General features: G+C 43.6%; 1 protein-coding gene across 1 annotated transcript; it reads right to left on the bottom strand.

Moving 5' to 3' along the window:
* Positions 1 to 1,000: 1,000 nt before the first annotated feature.
* Positions 1,001 to 16,853, bottom strand: VSIG4 (V-set and immunoglobulin domain containing 4). Its single transcript, XM_073361005.1, has 8 exons — positions 16,672 to 16,853; positions 12,114 to 12,470; positions 8,202 to 8,483; positions 7,791 to 7,868; positions 7,042 to 7,110; positions 6,101 to 6,214; positions 4,665 to 4,686; positions 1,001 to 2,389 (listed from the first exon to the last, which is right to left on the bottom strand). The coding sequence occupies exons 1-8, from the start codon at positions 16,724 to 16,726 to the stop codon at positions 2,176 to 2,178; spliced, it is 1,191 nt and encodes a 396-aa protein (XP_073217106.1). The 5' UTR covers positions 16,727 to 16,853; the 3' UTR covers positions 1,001 to 2,175.
* Between the last annotated feature and the right edge of the window lie 48 nt (positions 16,854 to 16,901).

Below are 16,901 nucleotides of genomic sequence, written 5' to 3'. Positions count from 1 at the left end.
AAAATATTTGCATTATTTTTTCATTCAGGTTGCGGTTTTTGTTTTCTAATGAAAAAATTAGAAATAAAATATTTAAATTTTTTCTATTTTTAAAAAAAGTTTTGTTTTGAGGGGTAATAGTCATTTTCTCTCACTTCCTGACTTTTTTCCATTGGAAAGTGGGAGGAGTGTGGGTGGGGAATGAGAAAAAAATTAAAAATTAGAACAAAAATTCCATTATTTTACTTTTTCCTCAGTTTTTCCAGTGGCCTCTTTTCATTAACTTTTCTCTTCTTTTATCAGTAGAAAAAGTAATAAAGTGAGAGAAAGTAGGTTTTCCCCACAAAATGAAACAAAATCTTTTGAAATTTGTTTTAAAATTAAAAATGTTTGCAAAATTTTTCATTAAGAAAACAATATATCTCCACTAAAAATTTCAACTGAAGCAAAACATTAATTTCTTTTAATATGTGTGTGTGTGTGTGTGTGAAAATGAAATATTCTTGTTTTTTGTAACCTACTCCACTGGGGCTACTAAATGATGGTTACTGGATTGGTGGTTGGCTGGTTTTGCTTTACAGCTCAGGAGAAAAATCACCCTTCCTTTTGTGCAGCAGCTGCTCCTGGTCAGCAGTGGTGTGAGGCAGCCAGCGTTGCCCTATCTTTGCACAGTACCATTTCTGTGTGCACAGCTGCTATGCATTCTCAGTGGAGTTCATAGAATCATAGAATATCAGGGTTGGAAAGGAAGGTGGTCATCTAGTCCAACCCCCTGCTCAAAGCAGGACCAACCCCCAACTAAATCATCCAAGTTACAATGGTATAACTAACAGCAGATCTGACCCTGGCTCAGCAGGTCTGACAGCAGCACAAAATAGTAAAACCTTATTTGTGTCATTAGAGTAAGTAGCTGTGAGCTAACCTTTAGGACCCAAACTCACATATCCTCTTGTGCTGTCACTACAATGGCAGGCAAGCTGCATGTCTGTGAAAACTTGTGCAAAGAGACTGTACCAGTGACTGTGAAAACACCATCTAACTTTATTTTGAGTAGGGCACGCTGTACCCCAAATCACTCTGCAGAGTTACATCAGACAAGAGAGCAAGGGGAATACATTGCAGGAAACAGAATGAGCACGCATTGGATGATGAAAGAACAAAGTGGTCAGAGTCAAGATTCAATAGACTCCTTGAGACCCCTTGCGATTACCATGGGAGAATATTAAAATACTCAGCACTTATCAAGCACTTGCTATGTTCAAGGCACTTTACAAACATGAAAGCCTCACAACATCCCTGTGAGATAGGTCAGTATTAATATCTCCATTACACAGATAAATAACTGAAGCAGTCAGATTGAGACACATACCAAAGGCCACACACTAAGCCGGTGTCAGAGCCTGTATTAAAACTCAGGTTCCCACTTCTGGTTCCCAAACACTTGCTCATATTACTAGACCACCCCTTTCTTTCCCCTCTAAGCTCTGACTCAGGATGACAAAGTTCTGCAACATTTCTATTATATTGTGTCCCCACCCTAAAGTCAAGCTATAATGTTTTCCCCAACACCAACTCTGATTTTCCAGAAGAGAGGCAGGAAAGAAAGATGCCATTCCTTCTTCTAGCAAACAATCAGCTCCAATCTGACACGCCCTGGACATCAACCAAACCCTTACGGTCCTTTTACCACCCTACCCCAAACCTTGGGGAGAAGACCTGAGTGCAAATAAGATGTAAAATCAGTGGTTTAATTGCAGTGGAGGAAACCAGAGAACTTTCCTCCTTTTAACAAAGTTCCCTGGCCCTAAGCATTCAGTAACTTTCTAGCCAGGGAACGTACACTTACCATTATAGATCGTTTTATTGTTTTCATTATCATTTGTTAGGTATGTTACAATCTACTATTTACCTTGATCTCCAGCTTCAAGACTTTTGTGGAGCCCCTTTAACCCTCCCCCCCCCAGGATGCTCACAAATTAATCACTGCATAAAACAGTTAGCTAACAAAGGCCAGAGCTCAATTTGCTGAAGAAGCAAAAGGTGACACAGTTCCCCTTGAACAAATAAAGGAATGAGTTTAGAATATTTATCAGAGGAGAAGACAGATGGGAAAGAGGGTGTCCCTTGGTGAAGGGTCACCGTTCAAGCTCTCCAGCTCTATCTTCTGACTCCTGCTTGCATGAAAACGCTGGTTCCCTACTGAACATCCCCCACTTCATATTCAGATTCCACTGCGTTCACAAGGATCTTGTATTCAATGTTTTCCTTTATGTTTATTGTCTCATAGTCATTCTCTTTCATAGGCTCTGGCGTGTAGTAGTTTTTGACCTTGGATTTTTCCTCCTCATACGTGCACTTGCCATTGACTCCTGAACAAATCTGTCTTCTCGCATCATTCCTCGTGTTTTGACTGAAACAAAAGTCCAACATAGAATCATAGAATATCAGGGTTGGAAGGGACCTCAGGAGGTCATCTAGTCCAACCCCCTGCTCAAAGCAGGACCAATCCCCAATTAAATCATCCCAGCCAGGGCTTTGTCAAGCCTGACCTTAAAAACTTCTACGGAAGGAGATTCCACCACCTCCCTAGGTAACGCATTCCAGTGTTTCACCACCCTCCTAGTGAAAAAGTTTTTCCTAATATCCAACCTAAATCTCCCCCACTGCAACTTGAGACCATTACTCCTTGTCCTGTCATCCGCTACCACTGAGAATAGTCTAGATCCATCGTCTTTGGAACCCCCTTTCAGGTAGTTGAAAGCAGCTATCAAATCCCCCCTCATTCTTCTCTTCTGCAGACTAAACAATCCCAGTTCCCTCAGCCTCTCCTCGTAAGTCATGTGTTCCAGTTCCCTAATAATTTTTGTTGCCCTCCGCTGGACTCTCCAATTTTTCCACATCCTTCTTGTAGTGTGGGGCCCAAAACTGGACACAGTACTGCAGATGAGGCCTCACCAATGTCGAATAGAAGGGAACGATCACGTCCCTCGATCTGCTGGCAATGCCCCTACTTCTACATCCCAAAATGCCATTGGCCTTCTTGGCAACAAGGGCACACTGTTGACTCATATCCAGCTTCTTGTCCACTGTAACCCCTAGGTCCTTTTCTGCAGAACTGCTGCCTAGCCATTCGGTCCCTAGTCTGTAGCGGTGCATTGGATTCTTCCATCCTAAGTGCAAAACTCTGCACTTGTCCTTGTTGAACCTCATCAGATTTCTTTTGGCCCAGTCCTCCAATTTGTCTAGGTCCCTCTGTATCCTATCTCTACCTTCCAGCGTATCTACCACTCCTCCCAGTTTAGTGTCGTCTGCAAACTTGCTGAGGGTGCAATCCACACCATCCTCCAGATCATTAATGAAGATATTGAACAAAACCAGCCCCAGGACCGACCCTTGGGGCACTCCGCTTGATACTGGCTGCCAACTAGAGGAAGGAGCCAGGGAGACTCAACATCTTCAGATTCTGATCTCACTTACACCAGAACAGGGTAAATCCAGAGTCATTCCACTAACTTCAGTGGAGTGACTCTGGATTTGCAGTGGGGTATTCGAGATCAGGTTCTGGTCCTCTGCTTTTAAATGACAGAGGAATATTAGCTGTGGAATAACAAGACTCCTGATACTAATCCAGGGACATTATGGGAGGATGTGCAAGTTGTCTTAAAGAGACACGCAACAATGATGAGAGAGTCACATACAAAAAAAAGAGGCAATCAAGAACAATCAGCAAAGAATTTGGCTCTAAAGTTAGCTGACATTACCACACTGACCTCAATGGGGCTACACCCGTGGGGGAATTTGGCTGTTGGAGAATAAACAATAGAACAAATAGTGGACAAATTGCAGCCCATGGACCAAATGCACCTGATAAAGTTCCCCAAGGTGGCCTATGACTGGTCACATCTTTACAGTGAAGGTGCAACCCACAAAGAGAAGTCCCAGCATGCAGTGCACAATATTGGTCAAAGTTAGACCTTATTTTAACATACTGACTTCACTGACAGAATAGCACCTGGGCAAATTTCACTGGCAGAATACCACACTGCAACATACACTCTTATGATCACTTTCATTGGCATCTGGATAAGCAGCTCCCACATTACGCGTTGTTTTTATTGTCGGGGCCTTTAAATTGGCAGCTTGTCTTGTGTATGTTTGTTAGTGAATGGAAGAGTAGGACACAGGGATTCAAATTTAGGATTAGGATGGTCCAGGAAGAAATACCAGGGAGTAATGGAAAGAGATTCAGCAAAGGACAGTTTTGGATGAACATCATGAAATGGTTCTCGACTGGGACACCCATTCAACTGGGATACTATCCCAAGGGAAGAACCAGAAATTCCTGTTCTTTAGATTCTGGGCAAAACACTGGGAATTCACTACAGAGGACAATCATGCACTGGTCTCTTTGGTGAAGGAACAGAGGAGCCAATAGTTCTTTTCCAACTCTAATTTTGGTGTGATTCTAAGATATCATTCAAGAACATTTCTGTCGCTGTTCCCTATGTGAATAACTAAACCTTCATGCTATCAATCACATACACCATTAAGATATTCAAACCTCTCCTCTTGTAGAACCAAAGAGGACATTCATTCTTCATTTGGCAAATAGTTTTCCTGCCACAAAAGTCAATATTACAACCCCAGAAGTTCTCTCAGCATGACAGGTGATAAATCTTACTCACTATGTTACTTCGTATGGATTATCTGAAAAAAAGAATAAAACACAAATGTGAAAATTTTGCATTTTTATTACCTCACAGAGAAAATCAGTTTTATTTAAAAAAGGTGATCTTTGCAAAAAGATTTAATAATGATAAATGGAACTTACATAGCACTGTATAAAGTTTTCATAGTACTATACAGACATTAATAAATCCACTCAAGCACCCTGCTAAGTACATTTTTTGTTCCCATTTTACAGATGGGAAAACGGAGGCACAGAGTGGTTAAATGACCAGTTGAAAGTCACAGCTGACCTGGGATTAGAAACCAGCAGTTCTCACCTCCCAGCCTTGTGTTCAGCCCATTACATCTCACTGCCTCTCCCCAGCTGATATTTCTATACAACAATTATATATTCATAACTATCTGGCTTTGAAATTCCCATTTCTGCAATGAACACTAGAAAGCTCTTACTATTGGGACTGGATGTATTGTGCCTGCCCAGCTAAGGAGCAGACACTAAAGTGGATTTTGCCTCTGGTGACTGGTTATCTGGGGCCCAGATTCTCTGTGTCCTGCTCATGACTCTCTTGGTCTCTTGTATGCAGGCAATGGCTCCACCAAGTGAGGCGAGAGGAAGCGGTTACCCCCTGATTCACCAGTAGGACCCATGCTGAGCTAGTCTCAGCTAGGAGTCACCTATTCAAGTTCTACAGTCAGTAGGATATGTGCTGAGGATTGGTGTCAATTGGAAGCTGCTTTTAGAGAATGGAACCATTCTGATTTCCTAGCAACCATCTCTGGAGCACACACTTGCAAGATGTGCATTCACAGTCTTGCAATGGATAGGCAGAGTACACTCAGTTCAGTGCTCATAGGAAATCTAAGAAGGCAGGCACTGTGATTATGATTACCATGTCCATTCCCTTCCTTGATAGAACATGCCTGCCCCCATGTGTTCAAATATGAGAAGTGACTCATTTTCCTTTCTTTGTATTGCATCAGTATTCTAATTTGGGTCCAGCTCATTCCTTCCAGTCTATATGCTGGATGGAGGAAAGCTGCTTAGAATATTATTTCTTCTTACTGAATTTCCATGTATGTAAGCTAGGCCAGTGAGTAGCCTGTGGGAATGCAATGTGACTACTGGCCTTCTGGGAAGACCCTATCTGTCTGGAGTGAGTTACACCTAAATCCTCAGGAGAAAAATCACACACATCCAAGAGAACATTCCCCATCCCATCCTCCACTTGCACACACACATCACTCCCATGACCTCAGACCACATTTCTCTCAAACGCCTTGAGGAAACATCTTAAGGTTTTTAAAGCAGATCTCAAAACTGCTTCTGCTAACCGTTGGCAGAATATTGGCCCCCTCCCCCAGAAATCCTCAGCAGTAGAGTCAGCCTGATCACCCAGAGCAGCCCTGAGCTTCCCCAGCACACCCCACTCACCCTCCTTGGTCTTTCTCCTGCACAAGACGACAGCGACGACAACAATAACCACAGCCACACTGAGCACAACGATCAGGATGATGAGATAGAGGGGCAGGCGGGTCCTCTGGGGGCCTAGATCAAAACAGCAGAAGCTGAGGTTTCAAGCAAGGAAGCAGTTCTGCTTTTTAATTAACAACAACAGCCACAACCATGATGATGGACCTTTCCCTTGGGAGCTGAATGTACTGGCCTGGGTTATTATGTGGTTTATGGTTGTGTCCCTTTACTGAGTCAGCCAGCTGGGCCGAAGGGGCTCACAGCAGAGGTAGCGGTTCAGTCCGATCTGCTGTCTCACAGCTGGAGTTCCTGCACTTGCCTCTTGCTGTGACATTGGGGCTTATTGTAGTTCAAGGTCAGCATCTCCACTCAGAGATGAAGGGAAGCCCCTGCTGACTGAGAAAGTAGGAGCTGTGCAGAGCAGAGCTGTGCAAAACGTTCACATCCAAACATCAAACCATATGAAACTCATCTAGTTTGGGGCCTCATTAAAACTCTAGTTTCAGCCCAACTCATCCAGAGAGTCACCAAGGTTCACAGATATTTTGAGACACGCTGGGTTTTTTCTCAGAAAATCACAAGATATCTACTGTTTCACTGAAAAAACTAAGTAAATCATGACAGTTCCAGCTGACTTTAACTTTGAGATTTTCAGTACATTTGAATCCTGAAACTCAAAGCAAACATCAGGATTTGGACAAACCCACATGGGCTGGAAGCTGGGAATGAGGTGCTATTGAATGGACCATCTATACACACAGAGAAGCAAAGTGTGAGACTCTGGATTTTTTTATGCCAACAGTTCTTTTCCCTGCAATAAAATCTATTGGCAGGTGTCAGCGTAGAACCTCCAGCTTGACTCCTTTCCCTCCCTGCCAGCTGCTCGGAAGGTCTCCCCTTACCTATTGTCACTTCTTGCCTTACTAGAACTTGCACGTCACTCCCAGTTGCCAGTGCTGTTGTGATCAGATCTGCAAATCAAGCAAGGTTCAGGTGATCATAATGGTGTACGAGTCATTCAGCATTAGAAAGAAATCTGATTCTGGTCTATGAAGCAGCTGCAGGACTGGAGGGCATTTCCCTGTTTAGCCTAATAAGCCAGTGAAACAAACCCTTTAGAGCCAGTGCTGATTTACCTGCCAGGGTGATGGTCCCTTCTGGATTGAAAATGAAAGGCCCTGCTGTGATACCTTTGAACTTCTGCAGAGTGGTTGTTTGGCATGTTTCTGCAACATACTGAGCCCCCCAAAACCACTGGGGTGATAGGGGCAGGATTAATGCCTCTGATTAACTTATGCGTAACCAAATGGAGCTAAGGAAATCCATAACTCCCCTAGGCATGTCCTCCCAAGTGTGAGAATAACTGCCATCCCATAGAGGCTGTAACCAAGTAGTCCAGCAGCATGAGAATATGTTTCCCAAGGAGTAAGGGAGAGAGGAGTCTGGAAGTCACCTAAGGCAGCAGAGGTCATTTCCAGGAAGCCATGTGCCTCAGCAGCCTACAGACCATCTGCTAAAAACTGGCTGCAAATGAGGAGACATGTCACATCATCAGCTCATCTTCTGTACCATTCACATACAACCACAATGAAAATATCACTTCACGTCCAGTCTCCAAGCTGCTTCCGATTCAGTGTAGAGCAGGCCTTACCTCTCCCTGGGATGGGCATGGCCGTGGTGTTCGCCTTGGTCTCAGAGCTGAGTACTGTGGTTGATGGTTTTGTGCGGTCTGAGAGAGAAATGACCACACATCAGATTCTGCTACTACTTCAATTTACAAATTGGATAAATACAAAATCTTTAGGGGGAAGTTGGAAGCCTCCCATAATGTACTTTACTGTACAATGCTATCCCACTGGAGGGTACATGACATTTCTATGACCCCAGCCAGTGAGCTGAGTGATCCTAAAGCATGTGGATTGACAGCCATTGTTGTTTTAACCTAGCGAGTGTCACTATAAAGGTCTAATCCTTTTAAAAACCCTCGAAGCCATTTGCCTCATTATCATCCTGCAGCTGGGAGTGTCTCAGAGACCACCAAGCACTAGTTTGGGGCACTTACCCCTCACAGTCAGCTGCACTGCATCACTCTGCTTTATGACTTGTGAGCTTGCTCTGTTTTCTGCTTCACAGTAATATTTCCCCGTGTCAGACGTTTGCAGAGACTCAAACATGAGTACAGCGTGATTGCTCACAGGCACTGCATTTCCTCCTGGCTCTCCCTTGAACCATCTGTAGATGATGGGTGGGGACCCATTGGCAGAGCAGGTCAGGCTTGTCCTAGCCCCTTTTGGTACAGTGAATCCCAGATTGCCTGGTCTGATGACAGGTTTAGTCACTGAAACTGAAAGCGAGAGGGAAAGGGATTTGGGTCAGTAGTTAAGAACTCCATAGCATTCATCACCACACAATTTTAACAGGGTTCCATGCCCCCTTTTTTGGTTTATGTCCTACCTCCAGTCTCACATTTGGACCACAGTATGTTTTTGGAGCAGTCAGCCATTTTGAATATATATATATATATATGGGGAACATTAGGGCTGTGTGTGTGTGTATGTGTTTTAACATGTGAAGGTTACAAGAGAATAGGGTTTATTTACACATTCTTAGAGAAAAATAATTTTATAGGCATTTTTAAGCGGATTATCACCAAGTAATAAAGAAAGGAAAAATGTTAGAAACGCGAAAATTTTAAAACTGCAAAAAAGAAATATGTTAACAGGTCTTTTTAGAGAAAACAATTATGAAGTTTTTGAATGAAAGGTATTAAATATATCAATTTTAGAAGAAAATTTTCTTTATGCACTTATATTATTTTGCCATAAAGTCTGAAAAAGAATTGTGTGCCTTTTGAAATAAAGAATAGAGCATGCATTTTAAGAGAAAATAAACAAGACACAAAGTGAGAGAGAACAGCTGAGAAAAGCACAAGCATCTTAGCCTGTTACAGAAAAAGGAAAAATAAAGGGAGAGAGAAAGATGCAAAGCATCAAGAAGGCCTCTGTCACTGAGCACATGGCAAAGAGAAGAGAAAACCACCTAACCCCTGCAGCTACCTCTAGACAAATGCCAACAATTCTGGGGGACAAGCTGGTGAGGTAATATCTTTTAATGGATCGACTTCTGTTACTGAGAGAGACAAGCTTTTGAGCTACACAGATCTGGTCCCTTGAAATATGTGTTAACTACTCATGCTACACAATCTATTCCTCCTTGAAGTGAGCTGTAGCTCACGAAAGCTCATGCTCAAATAAATTGGTTAGTCTCTAAGGTGCCACAAGTACTCCTTTTCTTATTCCTCCTTGTGTTTAGCTGTGACATTCTAAGTTAATTTCACAGACCTGAAGATGTTTACAGGCTAAGAGGCTTTTGCTTTTTTTGGCTGTTCTCTCTCACTTTGTGTCTTGTTTATCTTCTCTAATATACATGATCTATTCTTTATTTCAAAAGACATACAATTATTTATCACACTTTTTTACAAAGTAACCTAAATGCATAAAAATATTTTTCCTAAAAACTAATATTTAATACCTTTATTTCTAAAAATGCATAAAAATATTTTTTCTCTTAAAAGATTTCAACATATTTAAGGGACTTTTCTCTTTTTTGGAATTTTAAAACTCTCTCTTTTTGGACATTTTTCCTTTCTTTATCACTTTGCAATAATCCTTGTTATTTTGTAAATTATCTAAAAATGTTTATAAAATTATGTTTCTTTAAGAGTGTCTAAAATACTTATTTTCTTCTAACCTTAACATGTAAAAACACACACACAAACAACCCTAAGGTTCCCCAGGAAAGTTTTTTTTTTTCAAAATTGCCAACTGTGCCAAACGTGAACGTGTACGAATAGGAGACGGGGGCAGAACGTAAACCAAAAGAGGGGCATGGAAACCTGTCACAATTATATGGTGACAATTGCTATAGAGTTCTTAAGTATGTAGGTCTGAATTATCCCAACACTGGGGCAGTATTTGATCTGGGAGTTTATTATATATTTAGGGGACAATATGGGCCAGATCTGGATTTCATGTCTGTTCAGATGCAGGGTTCAGGACTTTCTCCAGAGTGACGTAGTTCATTGCCTGCTCAATTTCTGCTTATGCAGTATGGCTGCCTGGAATACCCCCAGCACAGGTGGCTCTCTCTGGCAGATGCTGAGCCATCTCTCTGCCCTGTCATATTTGCTCACCACCCATGGAAGGGGTTGTGATGAATCTGCTAAGCAGGGAACTACCCATTCCCATCAACCACCTCCCCACCACACTTCATTTTCCACAGGCCAGGAAGGAGGAAGGAGCAGGAATTCTATTGAAAGAACGGACCAAGGAAGTTCTCTGGCCCTTCTGCAGAAGGGGTGGTGGCACGGCCAGCAGCAGCAGGGAAGCCTGAGGCCCAGGGAAATGCCCAGGAACTATGTACGGAGCAGGCTGCACAGAAACTGGAGGCCACATGTGGAACAGGGTGTAGCTGCTGGACATTGCACCAGGAGCAGGTCTGTGTAGGACAGGACTTGCGGGACAGCAACAAAGGCTGGGCAGAAAGGCAGCGCAGAGGGGCCTCAATGAGACACACACCACTGACTGATCATGGCCTGGAAACCTGCAAACTTCTGTTTGGTCTGAACAGAAGGCTGGACTGGAGAGAACAACTCAGGCAGTCAACCTGAAGAATCCTAACCCTTGATGTGATTCCCCTCCCCAACCTCCTACAACCACAAGAACAGCTATTGCCTCACTTTGAGTTAGAACTGTTTAAGCCTTGGTATCTAGAGTATTTGCAAACTTTCCCTTTCTTGCGAGCCCATATCAAATACCCTTTCACTTTAACCATGTGTCTGAGCAGTTGCCGGTGTAGCCACCAGGGCAAGTGCCTAAAAGGCCTAGCTGCTGAAGTGCCTTCAGGGCGTGCCCTGGCGCTGCAGTACACCTGGCAGGCTACTAACACCTTAGTCTTCCATAGTACTGAATAGCTACGCCAATTAGAGTTTTCCTGGGGATGCTGTTGCTGGGGATGATCTGGAGTGGGGAGAGAGTATAGCTGGGGTCTGCCCCATCACAGGCATGAATTCCATCCTCTGGCTTGTTTCCCCCTCATTAGGGTGGGCTAGTGCTAGTTAGGGTTGCCAACTTTCTTCTCGCACAAAACAAAACACCCTTGCCCAGCCCCTGCCCCACCTCTGAGGCCCTGCCCATGCCCCGCCCCTTCTCTGAGGCCCCGCCCCCGCTCACTCTGTTGCTCGCTCTCCCCACTCTCACTCACTCGCTCATTTTCACAGGGCTGCCTCAGAGGGCTGGGGTGCGGGAGGGGGTGAGGGCTCCAGCTGGGGTTGCTGGCTCCAGTGTGGGGCCAGGGATGAGGGGTTTGGGGTACAGGAGGGTGCTCTAGGCTGGGATTGAGGGGTTTGGAGGGTGGGAGAGGGGATCAGGGCTGGGGCTGGGGAGAGGGTCAGGGGTGCAGGCTCTGGGCGGTGCTTACCTCAAGCAGCTCCCGGAAGCAGTGGCATGTCCCCCCTTCAGCTCCTACATGGAGGCACAGGCAGGCAGCTCTGCGCACTGCCCTGTCCGCAGGTGCCACCCCCACAGCTCCCATTAGCTGTGGTTCCCTGGCTGCCCCTACACATAGAAGCCAGAGCGGGGACATGCTGGCTGCTTCCTGGGAGCCAGGTGGCGCAGAGGCTAGCAGGGAGCCTGCCAGCCCCGCTCCGCGGTACCGCCAACCGAACAGTCAATGGCCTGGTCAGCAGTGCTGACCAGAGCTGCCAGGATCCCTAGCTGCCAGTGCAGTGAGGAAGAGGCATGTAGCTCCAGAATCCATGGGAAACGCTGGCCCCAACTCTGTGGATGTGGGAAGTCAGTGTGGCATGGAAGTCCATCTGCATAACCCCATCCCCAAAAGATATGTAGCCAGCTCAGTCAAGTGCTTTATGACTGACAAATGCTACATAGGTGCAAGGGTTTATTACTGGATTTACCTTTAACAACCTTAACTGTAGTGGTTCTCTCCCTTGTTAGCAGGCTGTTGTTCTGGGCTCTCCAGGTGACTTTGCAAGTGTAGTGTCCACTGTCTGGTATTTCAAGCTTCTCAATTTCAAGAGAGACATCCCCTGGCCTGTATTTTGGGATGCTGAGCCTACCTCTGTACCGTGACAACATGATGTGATCACCAGAGCTATCCCTTCGAAAGACGGTGGCAGGGCTTTGATCTCGGTCCAGGGTCCAAATGACTGTTTGCTGCACAAAGTCCTGGGAAGGCACATAGACACATGGCAAGGTGATGGAACTCTTCCATGTCCCTTCAATGTCGTGGGGGCCAGTCAGTTCCAGCATGGCTGCAGAAAGCAGGAAAGGAGGGATGGAAATAAAAGAGGAAAGAATATCAGTAACACCAAACCATGCTGGATGCACCACCAGGCTGAGTTCACCAAGCCACAGACACAGACAGTCACTCCCGACAACCATCTTATATGTGCTGTTTTTTATTACCATCTGAATCCAGGACGGTCAGTCAGACCACTGACTGCAGCTTCTTCCAGCTCCCTGGTTATTTTTGTTGCTCTTCTCTGAACTCACTCCCATTTTCAGTACCTTTCTGCTGAGATGTAGTAGATCTGAATGTAACATCCCAGCTGTGCTGACCACAGGTCCACAGAAAGGAGCACCATTACCTCCTTTTCCTAGGACTATGGTTACATATTCATATTACCTCTAAGTACAACTGGTTGTTTTGGATCTTTCAGCTCCAAGGAGTTCCTTAGTGTTCTGCTTGGACTAGGGTGACCAGATGTCCCGATTTTGTAGGGACAGTCCTAATATTTGGGGCTTTTTCTTATATAGACACCTATTACCCACCACCCCCGTTCCAATTTTTCACACTTGCTATCTGGTCATCCTAGCTTGGACATGGTGCCCCAATACTCTACCATGCAAATTCCTTTCACAACATGACTAGCCACTGCTTCTCCCATCCCTTCACACACACCTGTCTATCATATATGGGAGGAAGGAGGAACAAAAAGTAATTCCCACTGTTCTAATGCCTTTAATGTATTTAGTGCCAAATTCTGCATTTAGTTACACCAAGGAAATCCAGACTGTAGTAGGTTTACTCTGCATTTACACCAGTATACCTGAGATGAGAACCTGCCCTTTTGTCTCAATATTCAATCTTGAACTTTGAAAACAGAGATGGAAAGTTTCCCAGCTCTTAAAGTTTCCATTGGAGCATTTCCATTTGTTTCTCAAATATTGTCCAGAGTCTTGCAATAGTTTTCCTTGAATATTGTGAAATTCTTATTAACAGCTATGAATGTATTTTGTATTCTCTCAGCGTTGGCCTTTTAAAATCCTAATGTCCAGTGTCTAAGGCATTAAAGGCATAGAAGCTATCTGTGTTGTGCAAACAAAATACCAAATAAATACAATGCACTAGATCCTCAGCTGGTATAAATCTGTGTAGCCTTATTGAGACAAATGACTCTACTGAGATCAATGGAGCTACACAGATTTATACCAGCTGAGGATCTGGCATCTACACATTACATGCAGCAGAGGACTGTGAATACCCATGTCTAGGAATCAGTTATGGAGAAGTATTGGGAAAACTAGAACAATGAGCAGAAGCAAGATTAAAAGGGAGAGTCTTGGTTATCATCTTGTCCAGGGCAATGTCACTAAGAGTCATAATCAAGCTCTTGGTACTAAACAGTTCTTTGGCCTGCATTATGTGAAAGTTGGTGGTGGGTCTCTGCCTCTCTGCCAACTTCTTATCATAGGTGACCACATCCCCAGCATTGCCATGCCAATTAGTACTTCTTGCCTGCTTGCTGGAAGTCTCCCCAGAGAAGCTAAGGTTGAACACCCACAGATTCCCCTCTCATCCTACAAGTCACAGATGTTCCAGACCAACCGACATGACGAGGAGTGTTCACGGAGTTTGGGCTGCAGGACATGGGTCCTCTACCACTTATAACAAACCTCAGACATGCCGACATTATTTGAGATAACATGCCTGGGCAGATGCAAAGACTGGGATGCATTCTTTGGGAACTATGTCTACTTCAATCATAATGAAAGCCCTGGTGTCAGATTCAGAAAAGATTCACTTTGAATATTGCAATAATGAGACCTGGAATGGGGGTGGGGGGAGGGAGGAGAAGGAATACAAATCTGGTCATACAAAGGCCAGATCACTGACACTGATTTTCAGAAATTTTATAAAAAGTCTCCTAAACAGAACACGCTGCAACAACAAACAAGAAAATACTCTAAACTTTGTCCAAAAAAATGACAAGAAGCAAACGAACCACAGGAGCTAGCTGGATACAAATAGAAAACTTGAAAACAGGAAGTGGTGAGCATGGTAGCTCTAAATGGAACCTTTTCCAGCTGGGAAGAGCTTAGCTTCAGAGTCAGCTTTGGGGATCGTTCTTTTATTTATACTGTGAACTGGAGTGGAGTGAAATATATATAATATATTCCAAATGTTTTGAAAGTCCAAGTTATCTTAGAAAGGAAGAATGACACAGCTGGGCTCAAAGGGGGCTGGGCCTTTTAGGGGAGTAGGCTAGGAAAAAACAAATATGATTTAAGGAAGACAGAATGAAAATAACCATGTTGGAACGGAAGAGCTGAAGTCTAACGTATATGCTGAATGGAACAGCCCTGCAGTATGCTCAGTAGTAGCTGGTTGTGTAATCTTCTCAGCTTGTATGAGTTGAACAGGGTCAGATTTGGGAGAGCTCCAAGAAATGTAGAGTCTATATTGGGGATTTACAGAACATAACCTGGTCTTTTGCTCTTGGTAAAGAGGGACATGTTTTTATGAAAAAACTTGCATTGTCCTACCTACCTAGCTGTATTTTAAGGAACCTATATGCTTTGCCCCACCCCTACCCCCTTTCTGGTAAAGTTAACTGGAAACTTATCAAACTTTACTCCATATTTCCCGGAGTGTGCATGTTGCTTCGTGGTGTTAAACAGCTGCTGTGTTTCAGCCCAGAGCTTGCTGCATTTTGCAGAGTGATACAATTATTATATCCCAAAGGAGAGACAACTAGCTGTAATGGGATAAACAGAGCAAAAGAAAACTGATGCTGAAACATTTCTGAATAGGAAATATTTCCTACCAGTGAGAGCTGTTTAACTGGGTTGTAGCTTCCCAAGGGAAATTATGGGGTTCCCATCACTAGGGGGATTTAAAAGTAAACTGGCCAAAACCATGGAGGATGTATTTTAGAGAACATTCCTCCATTGGTCAGAGGAATGGTTAGCTAACCTTCTAGAATAGTACAAATTTTCAAACCTTTTCATTTTCTGGACCATTCCATAAGAGTGGGACAATCTCTTTTAGACCCTCTCTCCTCCTCCTCTCCCAATCCCCCATATTCCTAGTGGCATAAAATTGTTCCCTGAATCTCTGGTCTCATACAGTAAATCTGTGAACTGGGACAAGAATTCTTTGGGGAGGTCCAGATCTGCATCTGGTCTTCTTGGTTCATGGCCATCTTTATAAGATGAAATCCAACCAGAGCACTGGATCAGAACTATGGGCAGGTTTGCATTTGGAGCCACAATCCTTATCTCATCTCCAAGTTCTGTGAGTCTAGGCTCACTCTTCCAGTTTATCAGATAGCCGTCCAAATTTCATAAATAGTCTGAGAACTGCAGCATCTCATTAGCAAATGGCTTCAGAATTTTCCTCAAAGTCCAGCTTTTAGTTTTCGAAAAGGTCTCCTTTTCTGAAAGCTTCCTGTTACTTTTAACTCAGTTTAAAACAGAACTCCAAGTAAGCAACTGAAATAGGAGCTCACATACATCTAAACTTCTTCTACTTTTGTATAACAAACCCACCTTCTTTTCTAAAACATGGGAGTAATTCTGGGCTTCCACGCACACCTTTCAAATCAGTATCAACATTTCCCCCTTATCCTGTTTTCCAAGTTCTTCCTTATGCAGTGCAGATTTACTAGTAAAATGCGAGCGCATTTCATTTGAAACTGCAGCACTATATAAAATGACAGCTCAGATTCTGATCTCAATTACATGAGTGTAGCCTAGAATAACACAGTTAGGGAGATCAGAGTCTGTCTGGAGGTGAGCCATGGGTACAGCTATAGCCAGCACTGTAATTACGATACCCACCAGTAGAATTCTGAAAAGCTGTTACGTTCCAAAAGAATGAACATATTCCAACCATACAATGAATTTTTCAGAAACTAAAATGCCAGAGAAAAAACCCTCCCAGTATCCTGAACAATCTTATTTTGTTCTAACTCTGGGCACATTACATCTGACAAATTGTTTAATACTGGGCTGTTTGTTACATTCTCAAAAACATCTCCCAGTTGTATGTGATGCAAAATGACTATAAATGTATATTAGCTGCAGAATCAAGGTTCTGGTTTTCACAGCATTTTTAATATTTATTCTTCCATCAACATACCTATACAAACGATCAACTAACACACACAGGCATATTCTGCACCTGTAGAGTAACTTTCTCTGAATATGAAAATATTTGCATTTACTCACCATTGCAAAAGATGAAGGAATTCACAAGTGCCACTAGCCACATTAACTTTTCCATTCTTCACAGGACTGCAGCTATTTCTCTCTTATGCTGAACTCAGTGAGACAGACCCGCTCTGCCAGGATCAGAAGCCAAGTCAGCAACACTTCCTTTTCTTCACTTATTATATCATCTGGGATCTAGAGTGGCTGTTGCTGGCTCCTCTCTTTTCCTTCCTTCTTTCACAAAAAAT

The sequence above is a fragment of the Lepidochelys kempii genome, chromosome 9, assembly GCF_965140265.1.
Source record: "Lepidochelys kempii isolate rLepKem1 chromosome 9, rLepKem1.hap2, whole genome shotgun sequence".
Classification (NCBI taxonomy): domain Eukaryota; kingdom Metazoa; phylum Chordata; order Testudines; family Cheloniidae; genus Lepidochelys; species Lepidochelys kempii.
The sequence above is the reverse complement of the archived record's forward strand: the minus strand, read 5'-3'. Positions and strand labels throughout refer to the sequence as shown.

Excerpts from the sequence above, each read along its gene's own strand:
- VSIG4 (XM_073361005.1), bottom strand. The coding sequence starts at position 16,726 with ATGGAAAAGTTAATGTGGCTAGTGGCACTTGTGAATTCCTTCATCTTT. Across the intron at positions 7,869-8,201 it reads AGTGCAGCTGACTGTGAGGG|ACCGCACAAAACCATCAACC; the intron begins GTAAGTGCCCCA and ends TTTCTCTCTCAG. Across the intron at positions 6,215-7,041 it reads AAGGCAAGAAGTGACAATAG|GCCCCCAGAGGACCCGCCTG; the intron begins GTAAGGGGAGAC and ends GTTTTGATCTAG.